The sequence below is a fragment of the Penicillium oxalicum genome, chromosome VII, assembly GCF_001723175.1.
Source record: "Penicillium oxalicum strain HP7-1 chromosome VII, whole genome shotgun sequence".
Taxonomy (NCBI): domain Eukaryota; kingdom Fungi; phylum Ascomycota; class Eurotiomycetes; order Eurotiales; family Aspergillaceae; genus Penicillium; species Penicillium oxalicum.
Genome location: NC_064656.1, coordinates 2411217 through 2432623, shown reverse-complemented (window position 1 = coordinate 2432623; position 21407 = coordinate 2411217). Strand labels below are relative to the sequence as shown.

General features: G+C 51.3%; 5 protein-coding genes across 5 annotated transcripts; 3 read left to right on the top strand and 2 right to left on the bottom strand.

Moving 5' to 3' along the window:
* Positions 1-1782: 1782 nt before the first annotated feature.
* On the top strand, positions 1783-3948 carry POX_g09321 (uncharacterized protein; the record flags this gene model as incomplete). Its single annotated transcript, XM_050118077.1, has 2 exons — positions 1783-2574; positions 2644-3948. 2 exons carry the CDS (start codon positions 1783-1785, stop codon positions 3946-3948), a joined length of 2097 nt encoding a protein of 698 aa, XP_049966221.1.
* Positions 3949-4346: 398 nt separating this feature from the next.
* Positions 4347-10412, bottom strand: POX_g09320 (putative helicase mug81; the record flags this gene model as incomplete). The annotated part of the gene is made up of 3 exons (XM_050118076.1): positions 4347-5966; positions 6026-6326; positions 6361-10412. 3 exons carry the CDS (start codon positions 10410-10412, stop codon positions 4347-4349), a joined length of 5973 nt encoding a protein of 1990 aa, XP_049966220.1.
* Positions 10413-10866: 454 nt separating this feature from the next.
* Positions 10867-11818, top strand: POX_g09319 (Synaptobrevin; the record flags this gene model as incomplete). The annotated part of the gene is made up of 6 exons (XM_050118075.1): positions 10867-10887; positions 10950-11008; positions 11074-11097; positions 11164-11533; positions 11638-11730; positions 11783-11818. The coding sequence occupies 6 exons, from the start codon at positions 10867-10869 to the stop codon at positions 11816-11818; spliced, it is 603 nt and encodes a 200-aa protein (XP_049966219.1).
* A 1658-nt stretch (positions 11819-13476) lies between these two features.
* POX_g09318 (uncharacterized protein) lies at positions 13477-15122 on the top strand (the record flags this gene model as incomplete). The annotated part of the gene is made up of 2 exons (XM_050118074.1): positions 13477-13615; positions 13771-15122. The coding sequence occupies 2 exons, from the start codon at positions 13477-13479 to the stop codon at positions 15120-15122; spliced, it is 1491 nt and encodes a 496-aa protein (XP_049966218.1).
* Positions 15123-17386: 2264 nt separating this feature from the next.
* On the bottom strand, positions 17387-17887 carry POX_g09317 (uncharacterized protein; the record flags this gene model as incomplete). The annotated part of the gene is made up of 2 exons (XM_050118073.1): positions 17387-17607; positions 17728-17887. 2 exons carry the CDS (start codon positions 17885-17887, stop codon positions 17387-17389), a joined length of 381 nt encoding a protein of 126 aa, XP_049966217.1.
* Between the last annotated feature and the right edge of the window lie 3520 nt (positions 17888-21407).

Below are 21407 nucleotides of genomic sequence, written 5' to 3'. Positions count from 1 at the left end.
TGCCTAGATCATTGTGGAGTGGGATCGAGAAAGAGCCGTGGAAAAGCTCTCAGAGAAACATGCCCGTCTTGGGCAATGCAGCATAACCGCGCACTCCATCCGGGACAAAAAGCAGACAAAAAGTGCGTCAGTGCCCGATCGGGGATGATCACCAGCAAGGAAAAAAAAGTCTACAAATGAACAATACAGAGGGAGACGCGTTTCCAGGGCCCACGCTCACAAATCATGACACTAGATGCTCATCCCGGAGAAACGCAGCGTCGAGGCTCCTCTGTCCGTGATACCACGGAGATCAGTCCTGTGTTCCGCTGAAAGACTAAACATTGAAACCTATTTAGCCACCAAGCCGGGGGTTTAGGGATCACGTTCAGGGTCTGCCACCGTTCGAGTGCGAAAAAAAAAACACAATCCTGACACTCGACATGAGCAAAAAGCTGGTCGCCTAGGCGGAAATGACAGTTGACCGAATTTCGAGAAGGCTGAAACATTGTGTCGGCGGGGCATATGCGCTTCCTCGTGCCTCCGTCCCGATCTCATCTGGCCAAAGGGCCCCGTCCAAAGTCTCCGTCTGGCTGGCTTTTTTGGCCCACTTGAGCATGCGTGCTTAGGCCCCTTCGAGCGAAGCTGGTCTTTGAATTCCAGCTCTTTTCTGCATTCCACTCAAATGCAATCCAAAATCTACAGGCAACAGAGAGGAACCCTCTCACCTCATAAATCGATGGCAACTCACAACGGGCTCATTCTCGTTTTCGGATCCAGCGCAACAGGAGCCCCTGATGCACGTCATCATCCCATGGTGGCGTTTTCCGAGCCATTTGAAAAGACCACGCGATGTCTGTCGCTAAGACGGGATTAATATCTGACACAGGCCGACTAAACATGCAATTTGCAACCAGCGCGACTCCGTCTGTGCAACAAAGCCATTCGGGACGCAGAGAAGCCTCATTTCGGGAAATTATTCGGCCCCACCCTGACGAGAGTCTCCACTGCCCGTTTGAAGCGTCCCCGTTGGCTCGAGACACGCTGTTGGCCACGGCTCGGGCCCCCGATCAAACGAAAATGAGACGCGATGGGTTTGGACCCACGAAAATGCTGCTGTTGTGAAACACTGTCTCTGGCAAGAATAGAAATCGAGTTGGGGGTGGGGGGCAACCGACCAGCTCGGGCAAGAACAGACTCTGCGCAAGCTTCGCGCAGCAGGATGCGATGAGGAGCGCACTTTGCTATCGCAAAAAGCGGTTCACTGGGCCATGACGCTAAATTAGGTTATTAATGGGAAATGAGTGGCGCCGCCTCATGATCGATCAGCACGTTGGCCGTTGGCTTTCGGCACTGCTGTCTCAGGTATAGACCGCTTGGCGCGATCCCATCTCCACTCAGCCAAACGACATCAGCCGGTGTCATGCCTGTAAGCACCAGACAAGGTGACCCCAGTCTTCAGTCCAACAAGAAACTTTAAAAGATCCCGAGCACCCACTCGACGCCCGCGGGAGCTGGACGAAGGTGTTCCTGAACCCTGTTCCAACAATAGACCTTCTGGAAGGTCGTCCATTCGTTTCTCCCAGATCTGGTATCTGGCATTGCATATCGCCATTAACGCCCAGTCGGCGAAGATCATACGCCCAATATTATACACCGCACTGATTGACTCGCTTGCTGAACACCACTCAACTCGCGAGAACGGAAAAGGAATCAGAACACGCACACATCGACCATTCAAGCTGGAAATTAAGAATTGGATCGAGCATTTGCGGAAGTGACGAAATGACAAATTCAACGACGATGGTCAGATCCAAGTCCCATGTAGTGCTCGGAATGGACACGATTTCGATCCCCGTGATGGCCTATCCTCATGCCTCGTCCCCATCCAATAGTCCTTGCGAGGATCTATATCACAATGCTCGACGTCAACAAGGTAACGAGACACCCACGAAGACGGTAGCCCCGCAATGCGACACCGCACATCAACGAGGAAGCCATGAGGATATGTTGGAGGCAGATGTCGCGATCGCGTTCGATTTCCGCGTCTCCGCACCACCGGACGAAGTCTTTCCTTCCAAAGCTGGGTTGCAGCAAAGCCCACAAGGCGTCCCACGGATAGGACTCGCCCTCGGGAGTCCAAGGATGCTTGACCACCGTGATGAGCTGCCCCCTCCACAATTCAAGACCGAAATCTTCACAAAGCAAGCTGCTTCATCGTCGCTTCCGCGAAAATCGAGCAAATGGAGGAAGATTGGCGGCCTATTCAAGGCGAAACATGCGCTGACGACGTCGATCCCCGACGCCGGCACATCCTCAAGGCAGGCCTCCCGCCGGCAACAGAATCAGCCTGGCTTGTCACAGATGCCAGGATCCCAGTTCACCGATGAGTGGCCCAATTTTGACATGAATTCTCAACTAGGCGGGGCCGTGGGATCCAAAAACGGTCTTTTGCTGGAGGTGGATATCCCCGCCGCGCAGATGGAACGCTACAGCGTCATGTTTGGCCAGGTGATGAAACAGAATAATCAGAGGCCCTCACTCTTGACCAGGAGGAGTAAGACTTTGGACAGTCTACGCTTACCAGACAATGAGGTATGGATATATAAGCTGGTCTACCCGTCTCGCTGAATTTCCTGCTTATCAAATCTCCTATTTCTGCAGGCTTTCTTAAGCACAAACCGACCCCCGGTCCCCCAAAGGAGGGCCACCTCACCAGCACGAAGCAATTTTACTCTTTTTCCCAGTGCGCAGCCTACCAGGACCATTCAACGGCCGGGCACACAGAACTTTTCTCGAGGCCCGAGCCCATTGCCCCGGTCGAGCATTTTGCCCGTTGAGAGTCCCTCAAGCGTGAATAAAGGAGCCATGGGCGAGGCTTCCAATGCCTTAAACGGCTCCCCATCTGATTCTGCCATTGTTCCGCGTCGATTTGCCTCGCCGGATTCTCTGCGACGGTCTTCACTTGATACGCCTCTACCTACAGTCAAGCCAGAACCACGAGTGGGATGTTCATTGCCTGTTTTTCATCAAGCCCGGGACAATGTTAACAGCATTCGAGGTGACAGCACAGACTCTGGGTCGAGAGATGAGAAGCTTGTGTTTCCAAACGTGCCCTTTACCGAGCTAGAGAGACCGTCATCCAGTACGAGTAAGGAGAAGCAGCTTGCTATCCCCATAGCAAAGTCGAGACGACGATCATACAGTTTGGGACCCCCTCGCACATCAGCAACCGCATCAAGTGCTACAGCCTTACCTGGAAGTCAAGATGGACGACAATTTCAATCCTCGAATATACCAATCCCCCAAACATCAACCCCTCCTCATCAACAACAACGGAAGGCTTCATTGCAAACTTCTAGAATGCAGTACGTCCGCTCACCCAATCCATCGCCCTCTCTGCAACCGACGACTTCGCACCGGCAACCTCTACCACGGCCCACCGAATCCTCAACCTCTCTCTTAAACTCTCAACCCAAACCAGCCCGTCCTGAATTGAGAATTGCAACCAACCCACGAACCCGGCCTCCACTCCAAATGATTGGAGGAAGCTCATCCACCTCCCTAGGATCTCGCACTCACTCGGAGACCAACACGATGCTCTCTCCTTCCGTGGATCCCCCTCAACGCGCAAAATCACCGACTACTCGAGCACTCAGTCCTTGGTCCGCAGGCTCCTCGCCAAGTGTGCTATCACCCCGTATGCCTTTGGCTACAGACCCTGACGAAATTGAGGACGAAACTGGGCCCGAAACCAAGGTTCCCGTCATCGAGGTCTCCATCGCACGTTCGGTATCGGTCTCTCGGGCGAAACGTCAGGTTCTGGTCCCGGTTGGTGCGCGCGTGGAGGCGCTTTTACCCAAGGAGCGGGTCATCGAGCGCGGGCCAATGATGCCGCGAATTATGGATACAAGCATTCGAAGTAAACATGCAGTATCGCAGCATTTGAGGATCGAATTGCTCGAATGATGGAAATACACGGGTGGGAGGGCATTCGTACGATTCTTTTCGACGTGATTATGTTTCGGTCATCGCTTACCATGAGTATTCGTGTTTCTTTTTCTTTTCTTGTTTGTTTTCTGAGCGTTTGTATTTCTCTTGGGTTGGGGCTATTTCTTTTAAATTTCGACTATCATACAAGCATATATATTTTAATGAATCTTCACCACCAAAAGTATCATCTGTCTAAGTAGTGCACGATTAAGCTCCTGTCACGGACCCCTGTAATTGTTTGAAAAAGCATGTGTAAATACTTGATAAGTGGCTTGGAAAAACTTGCAAGACTCCCAAAATATGACATTATTGCATTTTAAAAATTGAGCGACTCGTTGAAAGACTAGCAAAATGGCTTTGGTGAATCATGAGTATCATGCCGCGTCGTCTTTCAGGCTGACGCTGGAGGAAGGCTCAACCGTTTGGGTAGCAGTAGTTGGGTTTGGGGCAAGTTCAACCTCCACCTTGGATAAATCCCACTGCATGCCAGGATATGAGTCGCTGATGAGCTTCACATTCACCCGGCTAAGCCCGCCATTGGTCAAAGACAGGCTCTGAGCAAAGGCGGCACCGGGGAACTTGACTAGGGAGCGTATGGTGATTGGGCCATTATCACCACGACCCTTGCCGTTGCCAGCACCAGCGCGACCCGAGCCAAAAGCTGCCCCTCCACGATTGTGGAACTTGCCATTATTTCCAGTAGAAGATGGCCACGACACGCGCTTCAAGCCAAGGAGCTCGCCGTCAGAACCATCGGGCCGAGCACTACAGACGACCAGGAAAAACCCTTCGGTCTGTGGCTTAGGGAATTTTGGCGCGTAGATGCGATATTCGGAGTTGGTAGAGGGGTTGCGGCGAGTGATGGAGACGCTGAGACCTTTTGAAGAAATCCCAGCGACTGCGAGAGATATATTTGGCAGTTGATTGACCGCTTTGCTGAATCCAGGATGCAAGTTCAACTTCTTAGCCAACTCAGAGACAGCAGATCTGGGTTGAGAAGATAGTTTGACAAGAGAGGCGGGAAGTCCACGGGGTGGCTTCTCCACGGGGATCCCTGGAAGAATAGACAACGCGTGATCTTCTGGCCAGCGTGCAGATTTAATACACTGCAAAAGAGTCACAAACATCTCACACGCTGGTATGAATCCGAGCTCAGCCATAACGTCAATTGATGCCTGAATGATGCGAATGCTTTGATCCAAAACAGATGTTTGATCACCGACATAATCAGAAATGGGAAGGTCGATCCGAGACATATAAGCTTGCAGCAAGAGGAAAGCTTTGACGTGAGGATCCCACATGGGAATGTCACCCATTGACTCCGTGGAAAGTGGCAGGTTTTGAGCCAACTCGGCGTTGATAAGATCTTCATTGTGCCGAACAGGCAATTCGTCGAATTCAGTGGCAGAGCACATCCAGCTCAGAACATCTTGGAAGGAAGGGTCGCGGTTGGCATGCGTCATCAGGAAACGGATCGTCTTATGAGAAAGGTAGTAATAACTCATGATCTTGCCGAAAGGAGTCGAATCCACTTCGCCAGTAGCAGAGTCAACCAGTACACAAGAGGACTCTGCCAAATCATTGAGTGAATTGTCAACCAATTCAATCATAAAGTCTTGGGCAGTAGCGTGCGCAGCCATTGTGTTTTGCTCCTCGGCAGAAATCTCAAGGCCGTAATAAGAGGGATTTTTGTGGAGGCGACGGAAGAAGAAAGTCCATGTCAAATAGTCAAGCGCATCCTGCTTCGTACCGATTGTCCCTGCAGAGACTTCGGCGCCCAAGTGATTGTCCAAAACCTTGTGTAGAGTTGACTCAACTGGAAAGCCCGTGTGTAAGAAATGCTTGTAGAATGCTTTCTTAGAGTCCTGGGTAAAGATTCGCGCGATACCCGAATTATCAAACTGTGGCCGACCAGCGCGACCAAGCATCTGAAGCACGTCGGTCAAGTCCATATCACGGTAGCCTTCAATCTTCGCATCAAAGAACTGTGTGCCCTTGACCACGACAAGATGAGCAGGAGATTGACACCCCATGCCAACGTACTGGTTGCTACCAGAATCTGAATCTTGTTGTTGGCGAAAAGCTCCTCTGCCAGTTGCCTATCAGACTCAACAAGACCAGCGTGGTGCAACCCAATTCCAAAGTTGAGAGCCTCGCGCAAGGCGTCATCTTTGACTCGTGCCAGGTTAAGCTCCAGATCTTCCTCAGACATCCGCACAAAGCGACGAGGATTATCCTCCATTCCGCAGTAATTGATCAAGTCCTTGGCTGTGAGACGAGTCTGTCGGCGGGACGCAACAAACACAATCACGGGCTTTTCGGGCGAATGGTTCTTGATAGCCAGGAATGTTGGTCTGTTCATCGATTGCATCAAAGGGCAGAACCCACGCTGTTCCGTTTCCGGAAGCCGTCGATGAAGATTTCCAGCGGAACCGGACGAACAGAGTGCGGAAGTTATACAGTCCTTCTTTGACACCGAGCCAGTTCGCCAGATCGGTGGCGTTGGCACAGGCAGTAGACATGCCCATAAGCCTCACGGACCCCTTGGATTGCGAGGCAATGTAATTCATGCGGGATACAATAATCTCCAAGATAGGACCTCGATCTCCTCCCAAGAGGTGAATCTCATCAATGATAACCAGACTGACTTTGCGCACATAGTCTCGAGTTTGCCAACTACGGGAGATACCATCCCACTTCTCTGGCGTAGTGATGATGATATCAGCGTCTCGAATCGTCCGCGTATCCGGAGTATTGTCGCCAGTTAACTCAACAAGCTTCAAGCCCATTGGGCCCGTCAAGCGTTTGCGCCAATCCTGGACACGCTCGCGGACGAGGGCTTTCATGGGAGCAATATAAACGACCTTGGATCCAGGCTTCTCACGGAAGGCCCACCACATAGCTAGCTCTGCGGCCACAGTCTTACCACTGCCAGTAGGAGATCCAAGAAGAACGTTCGAGGCCGTATGATAAAGTAGATGGAAAATTTGAGTTTGCATAGGATTGAAAAACTGGAAGCGTTGGCCATAGACCTCCTCGAGAATAGGGTTTTTGAGGGCAGAGATGGGGAGAGGCTGCAGGTTCAAGAGATCTGTATAGACACTTTCTGTGTCGGGGCGAATCAAGTGCTGGAAAGACACAGGGCTGACAGTTTCGGCACCAAGCCAGCGGTCTGAGATGATCCGAATGTAGATCTGGCTGGGTAGTGGGTCAGACAGCGGGATAGTGAAGTTGAGTTCGTGATCATCAAAGAGCTTCTTGCGACTGAGAATGAAATACTCATGGTGGTAGATCTCCGAAGTCTCGGAATTCTCAACCCACACCCAGAACGACTCGGAGCTTCCATGGTGGCGGTCATTCCAGCTAAATTCGGGATAGATCAAGAGTCGAATGCGCAAAACATCTCTGTTCAAGGGCGCAATCTCGGTTTCCACACTCAGAGTAGGGAAATTGTCCAGCAACTTGGTCAATACTTTGCCCATCTTTTGATTGTGGACAAGTTGACCGATCTCGGCCGAGTCCATCTCCCGCATAGATTCAATAGACGAAGTTGGAAGCCTCTCGTCCAAATTCCTCAGTACGGGCTGAGGCAAATCAAATTGGTGGAAGGGGTGATCGAAGGGCCAAATTTGCTTCTCGATGGACTTGCACATGGAAAGCAACACCTGGCATTGATAGCCCCAGCGGCGGTTCAAAGCAATCATGAATAGCGCCCGACAAATGCGAGCAGCATTCTGAGCTACGTACCCAGTGTCCGAGACGAGAGCAAAGTCCTCAATTCGGGCACGAGAGATGTAGGATTGGAGCAGAATGTTGGTTTTTGCGTGGGGAGAATCGTTGCCTCCTTCGACTTCGGTCTGGACGACTTCATCACGTAGCCGTTGCAGTTCCTTTGATTCGCTGTCACGAGATTGAATGTTGTCAAACTCGCCGCTCAGACTGATCATTCTAAGAACGTCCGCCTCTCCGGACTGAGGACGCATCTGGTCATTGAAAATTTCAATACTCGTCTGTAAGACGTAATATTGACTCGCAATGCGCCCTACATCCTTGGCCTTCAGGTCTTCCGTCTTCTCATTAAAGATGATCATTTGACTTTTTTGCAGCGTCTGCGCGGCTTGAATGATCAGTTGTCGCCGTCTCTGAACAAGCATTGGGTCATCCCTCAGCTCCGCATACTCGATACCGTAGTTGCGAGGCTCACGCTTCATGCGGACAAAGAGGTATGAATAGCCCAGCCACTGGACCGCTTCAGAGATGGATGTCACGGTACCAAGCGCGATCTCAGCGTTGAGGTTGTCAACGAGACGGCTGGAGAACTTGGACTCGATCGGTTGTTGAGCTGTCACGGCAGACAAGTAATGCTGCAGTTTGTCATGGGTCGTACAAATGAAGCCAATACCGGTATCCTGGAACTGAGGACGACCAGCGCGACCAAAGATCTGAAGCACATCCAAGATGCTGAGATCGACGAATTTACCTTCCTGTGGATTGTACAACTGAGTTCCTTTGATCACAACAGCTGCGGCTGGCAAGTTGACACCCCAGGCAAGGGTGGCCGTACAGCACAGAACCTTGATCAATCCCTCAGAAAACATACGCTCCATCAGGTTACGATCACTGCGGCTCATACCAGCATGATGTGTGCCAAAGCCGCTTGCGAAGAGATCACGAAGCTCACGAGCTCGGGCATGTTTCATATCCCGCAAAGCGTTGGAGTATCCTTCGTGTTCCTGACAGCTAAACAGATCTTCGCATCCTTCCTCGGCAGCCAACTGCTTGAGTAGGCGAGCCGTGAGGACAGTGTCTTTACGCGAATGAACAAAGACCATGACCTGGTGGCCCCTTTGCACCATATCACGAACCTTTTCAAAAGCAACGACATCGAGGTTCTCACGGGATTGCTTTGATCCCGGCTTGCCTTTGACACCGATAAAGTGTTGCTCCAAAGGCACTGGTCGGAATGAAGAATCAAAGAAGAAGAGTCCCGCCATCTTATTCACTTTCAGGAAGTCTGCAACATCCACGTAGTTGGGGAGTGTGGCTGAAAGACCAATGATGCGAATCAATGACTGGGTACTCTCCACTTGGCGTTGAGTACGGGCAACTAAGGATTCAATCACAGCACCTCGTTCATCATGAAGCATGTGAACTTCATCGATGATGAGCAATCGGACTTTCTGCACAAGCTCGGTATCCCCCGTACTTTTGCGAGTCACAACATCCCACTTCTCGGGGGTCGTCACAATGATTTGGGTTTCGACAATTTCTCGCTTGGTCAGTTGCATGTCACCGGTGAGCTCGCGAACTTGAATTCCCAGCCACGCCAGTCGCTTGCCGAGCTTTTCGGTGACTTCGGCGGCAAGAGCCTTCATGGGTGCCACATAGACAATCTTGAAATCATCTACCTGGACGGTAAACTCGGTGGCATCAGGCATTTCAAGTGGGTTGGGGGTCGTATTCTTTCCAATTGCGTTGAGAATGGTGAGCATTGCAGCATCCGTTTTACCAGCACCAGTAGGCGCACAAATGAGCATATTCTCGTTTGTCTTATATGCGACCTCATACAGCAAACTCTGCATTCGGTTGAGTGCCTTATAGCCCTTGAAAGTTCCTCGACAGAGACCGTCCAAGCCCGCAATTTCTACGAGCTTTTGATTGGGTTGCACCGCTCCAACTCTGGACGCAGGGATCTCATACTCCGTATACTTGGGCTCCTCAATTTCCCTGCTTCCAACCGGAAGACCGAATTTTCTGCCATTGGGGGATAGAAGGTTCCCAGAGGTATGAAGCTTGTAAACATGCGGATATTGAGGCTCGGTCCGAGTTTGTGCAGCCAACAGCGGGGCATTCTTATGCTGCCAATCACGCTCTCGCAAGCCTTGCGCTCTCTCTGCTCGGGTCTGCAGTTTCCCAGAGGCAAGACCGTCGGTTTGTGCCTCGCCCCGCTGATGTTTGTCAGACAAGATCTCCCCGCGATGAGCGATGAGCTCAATCACCAAATCCAGGTCATCAAAGCCAACGATTTCGGCGAGAGACATTTGCAACTCGGCGTCATCACTGTCCGTAGCAAGCGCCGCGATTATTTGCTGCGAGAGCTCCTCAGCATCCATGGTCGAATTCCGCATGGCAACGTCGAGGCATCGTTCCCCCAACCAGGTTCGGTCATATGCAGCGGACTGAGAGGGAGCAACGTGGGAAGGTACGTCAGTCAGGTCATCCAAGCCACTATCCGCTTCGTCATCGGAGCTGATAATGTCCCAAACATCATCCACCGTCCCCGGGGAAGAATAGTCGTCGTCAATGTCCAAGTCGATATCGCTTCCATAACTAATCGGTTCGACATTCTGACCTTTTGGCAGCTTCAGATCTGCAATAGCCTGCCGCATCGCAGCCAGTTGAGACAGCCATTGCGACTCAGCTGTTGAGATGTCGTCCATGATGAAAGTTTCAATCTCAGATTTTTGCAGTGTTGAAAGCTGTGCTGGTATATGGAGCAAGGTAAGCGTTGAATTCACCGCAGCTGCCCTTTGAATTATGAGCTAATCGGCCAAGCCTCGAGGAAGCGCCGGGGTCCCAAGCAGGCAAGTGTGCTCCACCGCCAGGCTCGGCGGGGGGCTCGGGCGGTCTGGAGGGGATCATGGGTGCCTCAGGCTGCCACTGCGGAGACCCGGTGCCATCATCGCGGGCTATCAGGAGTTGAGCTTCCCAGTGCATCGTCCGGAACCCCTTTGAACACAGTCACGCGCAGCGGAGTCTTTGCCTGTCAATCTCACAGTCTAGCTCCTCTGTATAAGAGAATTCATCTGATCATCGTCTGCGCCCGCTGCTGGTGTCCGCAACCACTTGGCCATTTAACCTGCCTACGAATTCCCCCCAAGCTTCCCCGCCACCATGAAGATTCTCTATATGGGGGTATGTCTTTCTGCAAAATCGTCGTTATGATAAGATGCTAAAAGAAGACACGACTGCACTAGGTTCTTCGGAACGATTCTCAACCTGCCATTCAACTGTGCGGAGAGAAGGACCTTACCAGGTGAGGGATCTCGGCTACCTGTATCTCTTTGTGACGACCATCTATTCTAACCCGTTTATACTTAGCTTTTCTCGGTTCACTCGCCAGAAGTACGTCCATCTTTTTCGCTTGAGAATACTCTCTTTTGGCCGGCATCTAATACTGTGATATGACAGTTATGAGGAGTTCATGATGCTGTTCACCAAGACGGTCGCCGAGCGCACAAAGCCCGGGCAACGTCAGGATATCGAGGAGAAATCGTACACGTTTCACGCTTACGGCCGCACCGAGGGTGTCGCCGGTGTCATCGTTACCGACGGCGAATATCCCGCTCTCGTGGCGCATCAGCTTCTGTCCAAGATTGTCGACGAGTTCCTCGCCAAACACCCCCGCACATCGTTCTCGGACCCCTCTCTTCGTGAGAACGCCTGTCCTCTGCCCCAACTGAAGGACTATATTGTCAAATATCAGGACCCCAGCCAGGCCGACAGCATCATGAAAATCCAGCAGGAGCTGGACGAGACGAAGATTGTTTTGCACAAGACGGTAAGTACTTGTGGGCGGGCATATGAGCTCAGGCGCCAGCTTCTCACACTGCCCTGTGTCTATTTCTTCACATGTGTCCCGTGTGCTAAGCTCTCTATCTATAGATTGAGAGCGTCTTGGAACGTGGCGAAAAGATCGACTCCTTGGTCGCCAAGAGTGATGGCCTGTCGGCCCAAAGCAAGATGTTCTATACCCAGGTAAGCCGACCCACCGAACTGTCAACGGACACTTCTTCTGACAGTCTTTCAGGCCAAGAAGCAGAACTCTTGCTGCATTCTCATGTAGATGCGATGATTTTGGCCCGGCTTCATGAGCAATGTCTTGCGTTCGTCTTCAGCTCAGATTATTTATGTAATTCCAATTTGCAGACACACACAATGATCGTGATCCATACCTATTGGGTTTCTGTGAGTCTGCAAGCTTCATTGATACGGTAACTTTAACCTCTCATAGACGAGTCTTTTGGATGCAAATTGTTTTGCCTGACGCCAGGCACATTCAAGTACCTGCCACTTGATGAATGGGAAATACAGAGGCGATGCTTAACATACTTGACAGTGATGACCTCTGAGATTCAAGTAGGTAGTAAGTTGAAAAGGAAAGATGAATGTCTCACCTCTCTCCGAGGTTTCTTTGTCTTGCGCTGGTGTGCGACCCTGACGAGCTGGATGAACATTACGTGATTGTGAATTTGGAGGAAGTCCGAGAGTCAACAGGATGAAGCCTCGTCATGTCCATCACATGATAGCATACTCAGCATCCACGTGAGACTCGCCCAGGAGAAACCATTCTTGCCGAGGGTCATGTATGACGGATGCGCTGTTCGGTGGCATTGGGAATACGTCCAAACTTCCGTGGTATTCTTCAACGGTTTTTACATAGGGTTGATGTGCTTCGGTGGATATGAGACTACCAAAGAGAAATCGTAGCGAATCAAAAATCTTATTCACAAAAGAACAATCATTCGTTGCGTCTCATGCCCGCACTTGCGTACTTTTTTAATGCAACTATGTCGGAGTGCAATGAAACCCGGAGTACCGACGGGAAATTAGTCAATATTGATCTGTAGAGACTCTAGAAAGTGGTCTGATTTTTGAGACGATCAAGGGCTCGCAAATTCTTCGTGCACGTCTTCGCGACCGCATGTGAGCTCATGCTCCCAGCTTTCGAGTGGAGAAGTCGCATCAACCACAATACGCCACGGGCTCTGCAGGATCTCGCACTAAAGATGCACTGGTAGAAGAAGCGAGGTTTGCGGAACGAGATTCTGGAAGCATGAGCTTGGTTTTACGAGGTGCTTCTGCAGCAGCATGCCTCGGGACATGGAGCGATCTATGAAACACCGGTTGAAGAAAGCCATCTTGCAGCAACACTCGGGTCCTTTGCCTCGGCGCCTTGCCTTGATCGGAAGATAGTTGAAGCTTTTCCAAGTTGAACCAGTCCGGGTGCTTATTCAACCATATTTGCTTCTCCACCCACGTGCCAGGGACCAACGCCAGGAACAAGTAAGCAAGACGCAGCAACAAATATCCCGCGTTCGGACTTTGTTCCTAGAAGAGTTTAGCGACCTGCATTTCTGACTCTGCAGCTGGACAGGCATCTTCCGAAGCTAAGATAGATTAACCAGGCCCGATAGAGCGTTTGGCCATCCTTCAGCAGCCTGTCCAAGCACGATCCGGTCCAGCAGCGGGCAAGCCACCATGCCGATCGCCATGAAGAAGTCCGCACGGGCAGCCGGCGTGTGTATGATTGTCGGAGTGATTGGCTTGGGTTGCGACTTTTGCTAACAGGGATCTGGCTCTCCTAGCCGACACCAGTAGCGTCGGGATGGTCATGAGGCAGGTCTTTTCTGACTATAAAAGCTGATCTGTTGACGATTTCTGTGTTGGTTGAAAGGTTGCGTCAGGAAGCCGATCAAAAGTCTCAAGACACACAAGTCCACGATGGTCGTTGGATCTTTGTCGTTCGCTAAGGCTTTGCCTCTGCTGGCCGCTTCTGCCATTGCAGGCACGACTTACCCTCCCATCCCTAGCGACCTGACAACGCCGTTCCAACAACGTCTCGCTGTCTACGGCCCCAACGGTAAGATATCTGAGCTTGCTTAGTTGTTGACGCACACCCGTAGACCATTCCTTTTTTTTTGTTTTTTGTTTTCTGGGGGTAGAATTTTGCTGCTTGTATTTCTTTTGTGTTTTCGAAATCAGTCCGAAGCTTATGCTTATAATGTATGAGTACAGCCGTCTCCGTCGGATGGAATACCTATCAACAACTGAGCCAGAGCTGTGTCGACTTTGGCACCTCTCCTACGAGCCTGACCTCGCGCGCTTGTTCCAAGAGCTCCAGCACCTACGCCACCTCGCGAACATGGTCCAACTATGCCATCCTGACCGGGTTGGCTCCAGCCACAACCTACTACTACAAGATCGCATCGACCAACTCCAGCGTGGATCACTTCCTTAGTCCTCGTGCACCGGGAGACAAGACCGCCTTCAGCATGGATGTGGTTATCGATCTGGGCGTGTATGGCCAGAATGGATATACCGCCTCCAAGCGTGACACCCCTCCTGTAGTTGAGCCCGACTTGGACCACGCCACTATCGGCGCTCTTGCACGGACGGTCGATGACTACGAGATTGTGATCCACCCTGGAGACTTTGCCTACGCCGATGACTGGTATCTCAAGTTTGCCAACATCTTCGATGGCAAGCAAGCTTACCAGGCAATTCTGGAGCAGTTCTACGAGCAGTTGGCGCCCATTGCCGGTCGCAAGCTGTACATGGCCAGCCCGGGCAATCACGAGGCTGACTGCTCCGAGATTCCCTACCTGCTCAACCTGTGCCCCGAGGGCCAAAAGAACTTTACCGACTTTATGCATCGGTTCCAAAACACCATGCCGTCTCCATTTGCTTCCTCCTCAACCAACACCACGGCGCAAGCTTTGGCCGCCAAGGCCCGAGGCCTGGCCAACCCTCCCTTCTGGTACTCTTTCGAATATGGCATGGCCCACGTGGTCATGATCAACACGGAGACCGACTTCCCCGACGCTCCCGACGGCACCTCGGGCTCCGCCAAGCTGAACAGCGGTCCCTTTGGTAAGCCCAACCAGCAGACCGACTTCCTCAAGGCCGACCTGGCTAGCGTGGACCGCAGCGTCACTCCTTGGGTGATTGTTGCCGGCCACCGCCCCTGGTACACGACCGGGTCCAGCAGCGGTTGCACGTCATGCCAACAGGCCTTTGAAGATATCTTCTACCAGTACGGGGTAGATCTGGGTGTCTTCGGACATGTCCACAACTCGCAACGATTTGCCCCGGTGTACAAGGGTACCGCTGACCCCAAGGGCATGAAGGATCCCAAGGCTCCGATGTACATTGTCGCCGGTGGCGCGGGTAACATTGAAAACCTGTCCGATGTGGGCTCCAAGCCATCTTACACCCAGTTTGCCTACGCCGACGACTACAGCTATGCTACCGTCCGCTTCAAGGACGCGAACAACCTGCAGATTGATTTCTATCAGTCGTCGACTGGCAAGCTTTTGGACACAAGTGTCCTCTACAAGAGCCACGCGAACCGTTTTGTCAGCCAGTAAGACAAACCGGTGGCACGGGCCGACGACCAGAATGCTGATTGATGCTTATGATGGGCTGCTACCTGCTACTACTTATGGATGAGTAGTACCACATAGCGGGACAACGTCAATCTTTTCTTAGTCTCATTCCCCCGAATCATGCAAGTCCATACTTGACACATTTTCAAAATGAAAAATGGAGGAACTACTCGTGGACCCAATTCCAAAATGCAACATTTTCTATTTAGACAAGAAAAAAAAAAGAGTTTTGCGTATTCCATCGTCCCTGAACCCGGAAATAGAGACGGTCCCTGTAGCTTACATTAACATAATTCCCACACCTTTAGAATAAGTCATATGATTAGCTTTTATCCTGCGCATCCAGGCTCACGTAGAAACATGAATCAACCTCCTCGCTAGCCTTTTTTTCCCCCACTCCATCTCTCTCATAGTATATATCTTGATATTTCCCCCCTGATAACTCACAAGAAGACCTCTTCCGCCCCCCCCCCTCCTTCCGAAGCTCATTTCCACGAAAAAAAACAGAAAAAAAAAATCACCAGAAATGGCGGGGGGGGGGGGGGGGGGGGGGGGGGGGGGGGGGGGGGGGGGGGGGGGGGGGGGGGGGGGGGGGGGGGGCGCTTGTGCTTTAAGTTTCGAGGGAGGTGGAGGGAGAGGGGGCCGCGAGCAAATTAGGTCCATGTCTTTGAGGTTTGAGTAAGCATGGTACTATACTGGCATGTACCATGGGTGGTTGGTAAGACTAGCAGTAGTTGAGGTCCTGCATTCTGCATGTCTGGGCTGCAGATAGATTCAAACTGTATAGAGGTAAGAGAGAGGAGAACTGAGTCAGGGTGTACTACAGTAGTAGAGTACATACTATGGCTATGCTGTAGATACTAATTACCGTGGAAAGTATAGACTGAGGGGGAAATATACGATGCGGGGATTCACGCCGAAGATAGACAACGAAACTGGATGGGCTGGCACTTCTACTAGTATCCCACAATGCAGGTGGGTTCGGGAATATTCTTGTGACGCCTCAGCACTCAAATTTAACATCGATCTGGTCATTCTTCGAGGTATCTCTAGTGCGGGATTGATAAACTCTATCTTCGATCGAGGATGGCCCTGAGGGTAGGACTTTTGATTGATTCGAAAAAAAAGAGACGGAACAGGACACCGTCCGCACTCTGGAGGACCACAGGGATAGTTTCAAATGAACTGGTACAAGGCGCTGTCATGAATGAAACGCCCCGTTCGTGTGGTGGTTACGGTGTGCCTGGAATCCCGAGAAATTGAAACCGAGCCCACGCTCAGTCTGCCTTAACATTCTACTCAAGGGTGCAAGGCTTTTTTTAATAAGAAACTAGCCAACTCTCATGGTCGATGTCTTTATCCCATTGATTCTCATGGGGTATGGATGGCAAGTACCTGATGGTCGAATGTGACCAGAAAAGTTGAACAAAGTCTTGGCGATATTAATTCATGGTAATTCATCCAGTTGCACGTGTCACCAAAGTGCCGTGGTTCCTTCCTATGTAAATGCTGATTAAATGGTGTACAAAGTCGATATTCGTTGAGACGGGAGTAGTCTCGGGTGGTTTTCATTTTTGATTCCCAGCACCAGCAGCACCAGCACCAGCAAGCACCACTTTGATCGTGGCGGTCAATCAAAATGATGGGTGCTTTGGCTGGTGCTTTGGTCGTTGCCTTGCTGCTCGCACTGTGAAGGTTTTTGAATCACAAAATAGTCAAACTGGTTTGTCATGCGTGGCGTCATTATTGCTTGGTTCCATGCCTTCCTGCTTCCTTGGTCAGGGGAACCAAGGCGGCTAGGCTAGCCTGCAGGGTGTGGCTGGAGCTGAAAGTTTGAAAGGGGCCTGGGTAGTTGTTCGGTCGTGGCCCGGAGTATGTCTCCTCCCGATCCCACAGGTCATTTCCGAGGTGGACTCTACCCGTCCTGCGGGCGCCCCTGGGACACCGGATAATAGACCTGGCAGGCTGGAGGCATCCGCTGCCGCAAGGATGAATCCTTGCAGCGTCTTTGCAAGGAATGTGCCATGGTCATCGCCATCACCATGACCATGGCTGTAGCCCCGACCCCGGCCCCGGCCTCAGCCCAAGCCGACCGTGTCAATTCTCCTGGCTAACGAGTAGGAGACATGTCGACGGGTCGATATTCAGAAAGCTCTATCGCAAGCATGAGCTTTGAATCCTCATCCGGGAAAATAGATGAATAGAGACACAGAACTGTGCGGGAGACTGGAGGCGAGAAACAGGGATCACTGACCAAATTGGAGGGTCTTCATGGTCTCTTTCAGATTCACAATCTCCGCACGAAGATCTCGAATGGCCTGGTCCCGAAGCTGAATGTCTTCGGTCAAGTCCGCGATCATGTCACTGCATTGAGAACAATCGATCAATTGGGCGGTGATGCTGGTCGCAAGCACGTTGGCTCCCAATGGTGGAGGGTGTAGCTCTTCATCTTCGTGAATAATTTTCACTAGTCATCCAAGTTAGGGCCTATGCTTCTGTAGGTGTGTGCCATGTGTCTTTTTTCGATAGTTTCTCTAGAGTTCCTCGATACAGAAAAGACCAGGGGACGGAGTATGGAGAATCATACCGAGGTTGGAAGTCACCTGAAGAGTCCCTTTTGACGTGGAGAGCGACGTGGAGGAGAGTTGATTCGAGGCATATCCTACACAATCGACGTGCCTCTCTCTCTCTTCCGTTGCCGAGGAGTGCCCCAGCTTGGAGCTAGACAACTGGCATGATGAAGACATGGATTTTGAGGTTCAGTCGAGTGTACCAGCATGGATCAGAGATAGGAGAGAGGAGGGAGAAAAGAGGAGAGAGGATAGAGAGAGCGAATGCCCACACTGGCGGAGAAGAAGAAAAGGAGGAAGACCGCCTGACAAAGATGGGCGATATGTCGGAATTGAAGGAATTGCAGAATTGTCGCCGAAGAGCGCAGGACGCGGTTCAAAAAGGTCTTTGGAGGAGGGTGGTCGACGTTTGGGATCCACTCGATTGGATGATCGCCCGTCGTGGGAGGTTGTGCGAAAAGAAGGTGCGCTGTTCGTGTTTCGTAAAGGGTTTGGTGGACGGGGGGATGTCCACGGGCGTGACAGGATCCCCGATGACGTACGTCGTGACTGGGTGGGTCTGGGCGGGTCTGGATGGGGCTGAACAAGTTCGGATGGAACCCATTCAGAGGAAAGTGAGGCAAGTGGATGGGCGCAGGGGAGCCGGAATGAATGATCCAGAACGTCGCAAGGGCCAGACCAGACCGAGGGGACTCACGCGGACGCACAGAGAGAGAGAGAGACCTGCAGGACGGAGATCAAGCCCCAAGTTGAAGCAAAGGTCCAGGGTTCCTCGTTTCCGACGTGGATGTCGATGCTGGACCGACTCCTGGGCGTCTGGAACGACGGAGAGAGGCAGGGAAAATGATCAGCACATCCAAGAAAAACGGGTGCACAAGTGGACGGGTTACGACTGACTGAATGACCAGTCGGCTGGAGCGTGGAACGGGGAAGGTGAGAAATATGCTCACGACACTCGATGTATCTCATTCTGAACGACTGCGCGTCAGTCATCATGGGGTCATGATTTGATTGTGATCATGATCATGACCCTGACTCTGACCTTGACGGACACCAACTTTAGATTCTTGAGATTTTGATTTCATTTTCACGTTTCTTCCCCAGCCGTTTTTCCTCCTCCACTCCACGCCCTCCGTGGCTTTGGAGCCCCATCCGGGAGGGCGGGTCTGACCACAGGGAACCTTCGAATTGACGTTTTATTTTGGTGGTCATTTCTCTTTGACCAGAGACTGCTCATTAATGTCTCTCATATGTAGATCAATTGACTTAAGATTCACTTGGTGTCTTCATGAACGATGGCTTCGTCCAAAGCTTAGGGGTTAGCGTGACTTGTCTCACCCGCTCGCCGAAGCACCCCCAGAAAAGGCGACTGTCGCATTCACGGGAGCCGACTCGGCTCTCCGACAGACGATATCGTCGGTTCCGACTATAGAGCCTCTGGAGCTACGTACTTCCAGTACGACTACTACTATCGACACACGGGTAAATCTGTCCATTGAAGCTGTGGCAATTCTCAAACTTTGTAACCAGACACAATCCCCCCTCCCCAAAAAAAAGAATGAAAGAAGCGTGATGATGTGAGGCAAGTGTGTCATCGGCCGTGGCAAAATACAAGAACATTGGTTCAGTACCTTTTCAGGCTTAACCAAGACATCCTCCCGAGAGGGCCCATACCACAGTAAGAGCAATAGTAGTAGAGGCATGGCAGCCACCCCAAAAAATTTTATCATCATCATCATCCAACCAGTGTTATAATGGGAAATTTTGCCTTGGACCGACTATCTTCGGGAATTTTTCCCCTCCATACCACCCGCAGAACAAGAATGTGTCAAGCTGCGAGACGTCCTTGGTCAAGGCTGAGAAGGATCCTTTGAGATCTCTGCTTGACGACGAGTCTCACCAGGCGATGTATGATAGAGGATCATTCCAGATAAGCGCCCTAGATGGTGAGTGGGGTTTGCTTTCGGCCAGGCTTTAGCGTTTGCGAGTGGAGACGGTCTGGTCGAGTCGCACTTCAGGTGGTGAAAGGATGCTTCCCGGCCACTCGACAAATCGACACTACTAAGAGTGATAAGATGCTGGTAAACCTAAATCCACGACAAGACATGTGGGAATTTATCCGCATCCTCAGTCTGCACAGAGGGTCACAAACCAAAAGGCCCGTCATGAAGCCCCCCGTGAGGCCCCATCCATGATGGATCCTTCCAGGACCGTTTCTCTGCGTCGTCGAGTGGGTCTGACATCACCGGCTCGGGGGCCCCCGATGGAGTACTGCGCTTTCTGGACGAACAGTATATGGCAGCGAGAGAGACAGGGGGCTGCTGTCAACCTTGCGTTCTCAACAGGCTTTTGTTCAATTGCGAGATTGGGTGAAATGCTAAGCAGAGGTTATCTACGGGGTTAAGAATTATCCATCATAGTACATCGGACGATTTCCGTGGTAAAAAAAAGCTCATCCATGGCCATTGTGATGAGGTCTCTCGATCTTATCTGAAGAACTCCAGACATCTAATCCATTCTTGATCAATTTCATCGGCCAATCATCACAACCAGCATGAACTAATGATTGTCCATCCTGTGACGATCACCACGGCCACCCCACCGCCCTCGTTCCCGATGATGAAACAGATTCTCCGCCTGCCCATGCTCGAGGGGTGAGCCCTGCCTCTCCAAGGCCACTCTGAATGGTTCCCAAGAAGCTAAAAGACGGACACTGAGCGAAAGACCGAATCGGCCCGATTAGCATGATTGGCAAGATGGATTGCATCAGACGCAGCATTTAGTCGACATGGCCACTCCCCCAACCCCTCCCTTTGTTCATTACGAGGCACGCAAATCAATCACCGGATCGAAGATAATCAGATAGCCACCGTCGTCAATAGTTCCTCATGGAATCATGCAGAAAAGGTCCCGCGACAAGGGATCTGGCGATGACTCGCGCGGAAAATTCATACACGTAGCGGAGACAAGAATTGATACATGTCCTCGGGTCAAGACAGCTCGAGTCTCGGCTCACGGCGGCAGGAGTTATTTTCCAGGTTGTAAAACTCTACAGATTACTACAGATCATGAAATATTCAGATCGTGTAGTAGAGGAGTAGAGGGAGTACATAGGTTGAGCTTCGTTGTTGTTTGGGTATCTCGCAGATGGCTTTGGAGACACGGTGGGGGGTGGTGACATATCATACGGTGTCTTCTCATGCCGTGACTCGTGAAGATAGACGGTGACAGGGGGGAGGGGGACATCATAAAAGTATAGGTAGTGACCTTGTTGGCGAAAGCGCGCGGGGATGAGTCGAGATGGGATTCTGCAGGGAAACGGGCCGAATAGACTGTCTTCGGGATCATCATCATCTACGGGGACACTTAATCCAGTATTTATGTTATATACCAATGATATCTTGTTGATGAAAGTTGATTTTCACTTACGAAAAATTCCTCTGGACACAACTCCATGTACTTTGGAAAACTGCCGTCGCCTAGCTACCTATACAAGAGACGTGGGCAGCTCACAACTCTGCCGAAGGGAGAGGTTTCATTCTGCACCACATGTGTTTATCCCAAGCAAAGCCCCTAACTCTACTGACTGTTGGTCGATGGACTTGGCAGATGAGAGTCCATCTCACAATCAGGGAGTAAAACCCACACTACTGCCCAACCCAGTCGTTGAGATTCATCAGAACAAGAAAAAACAACC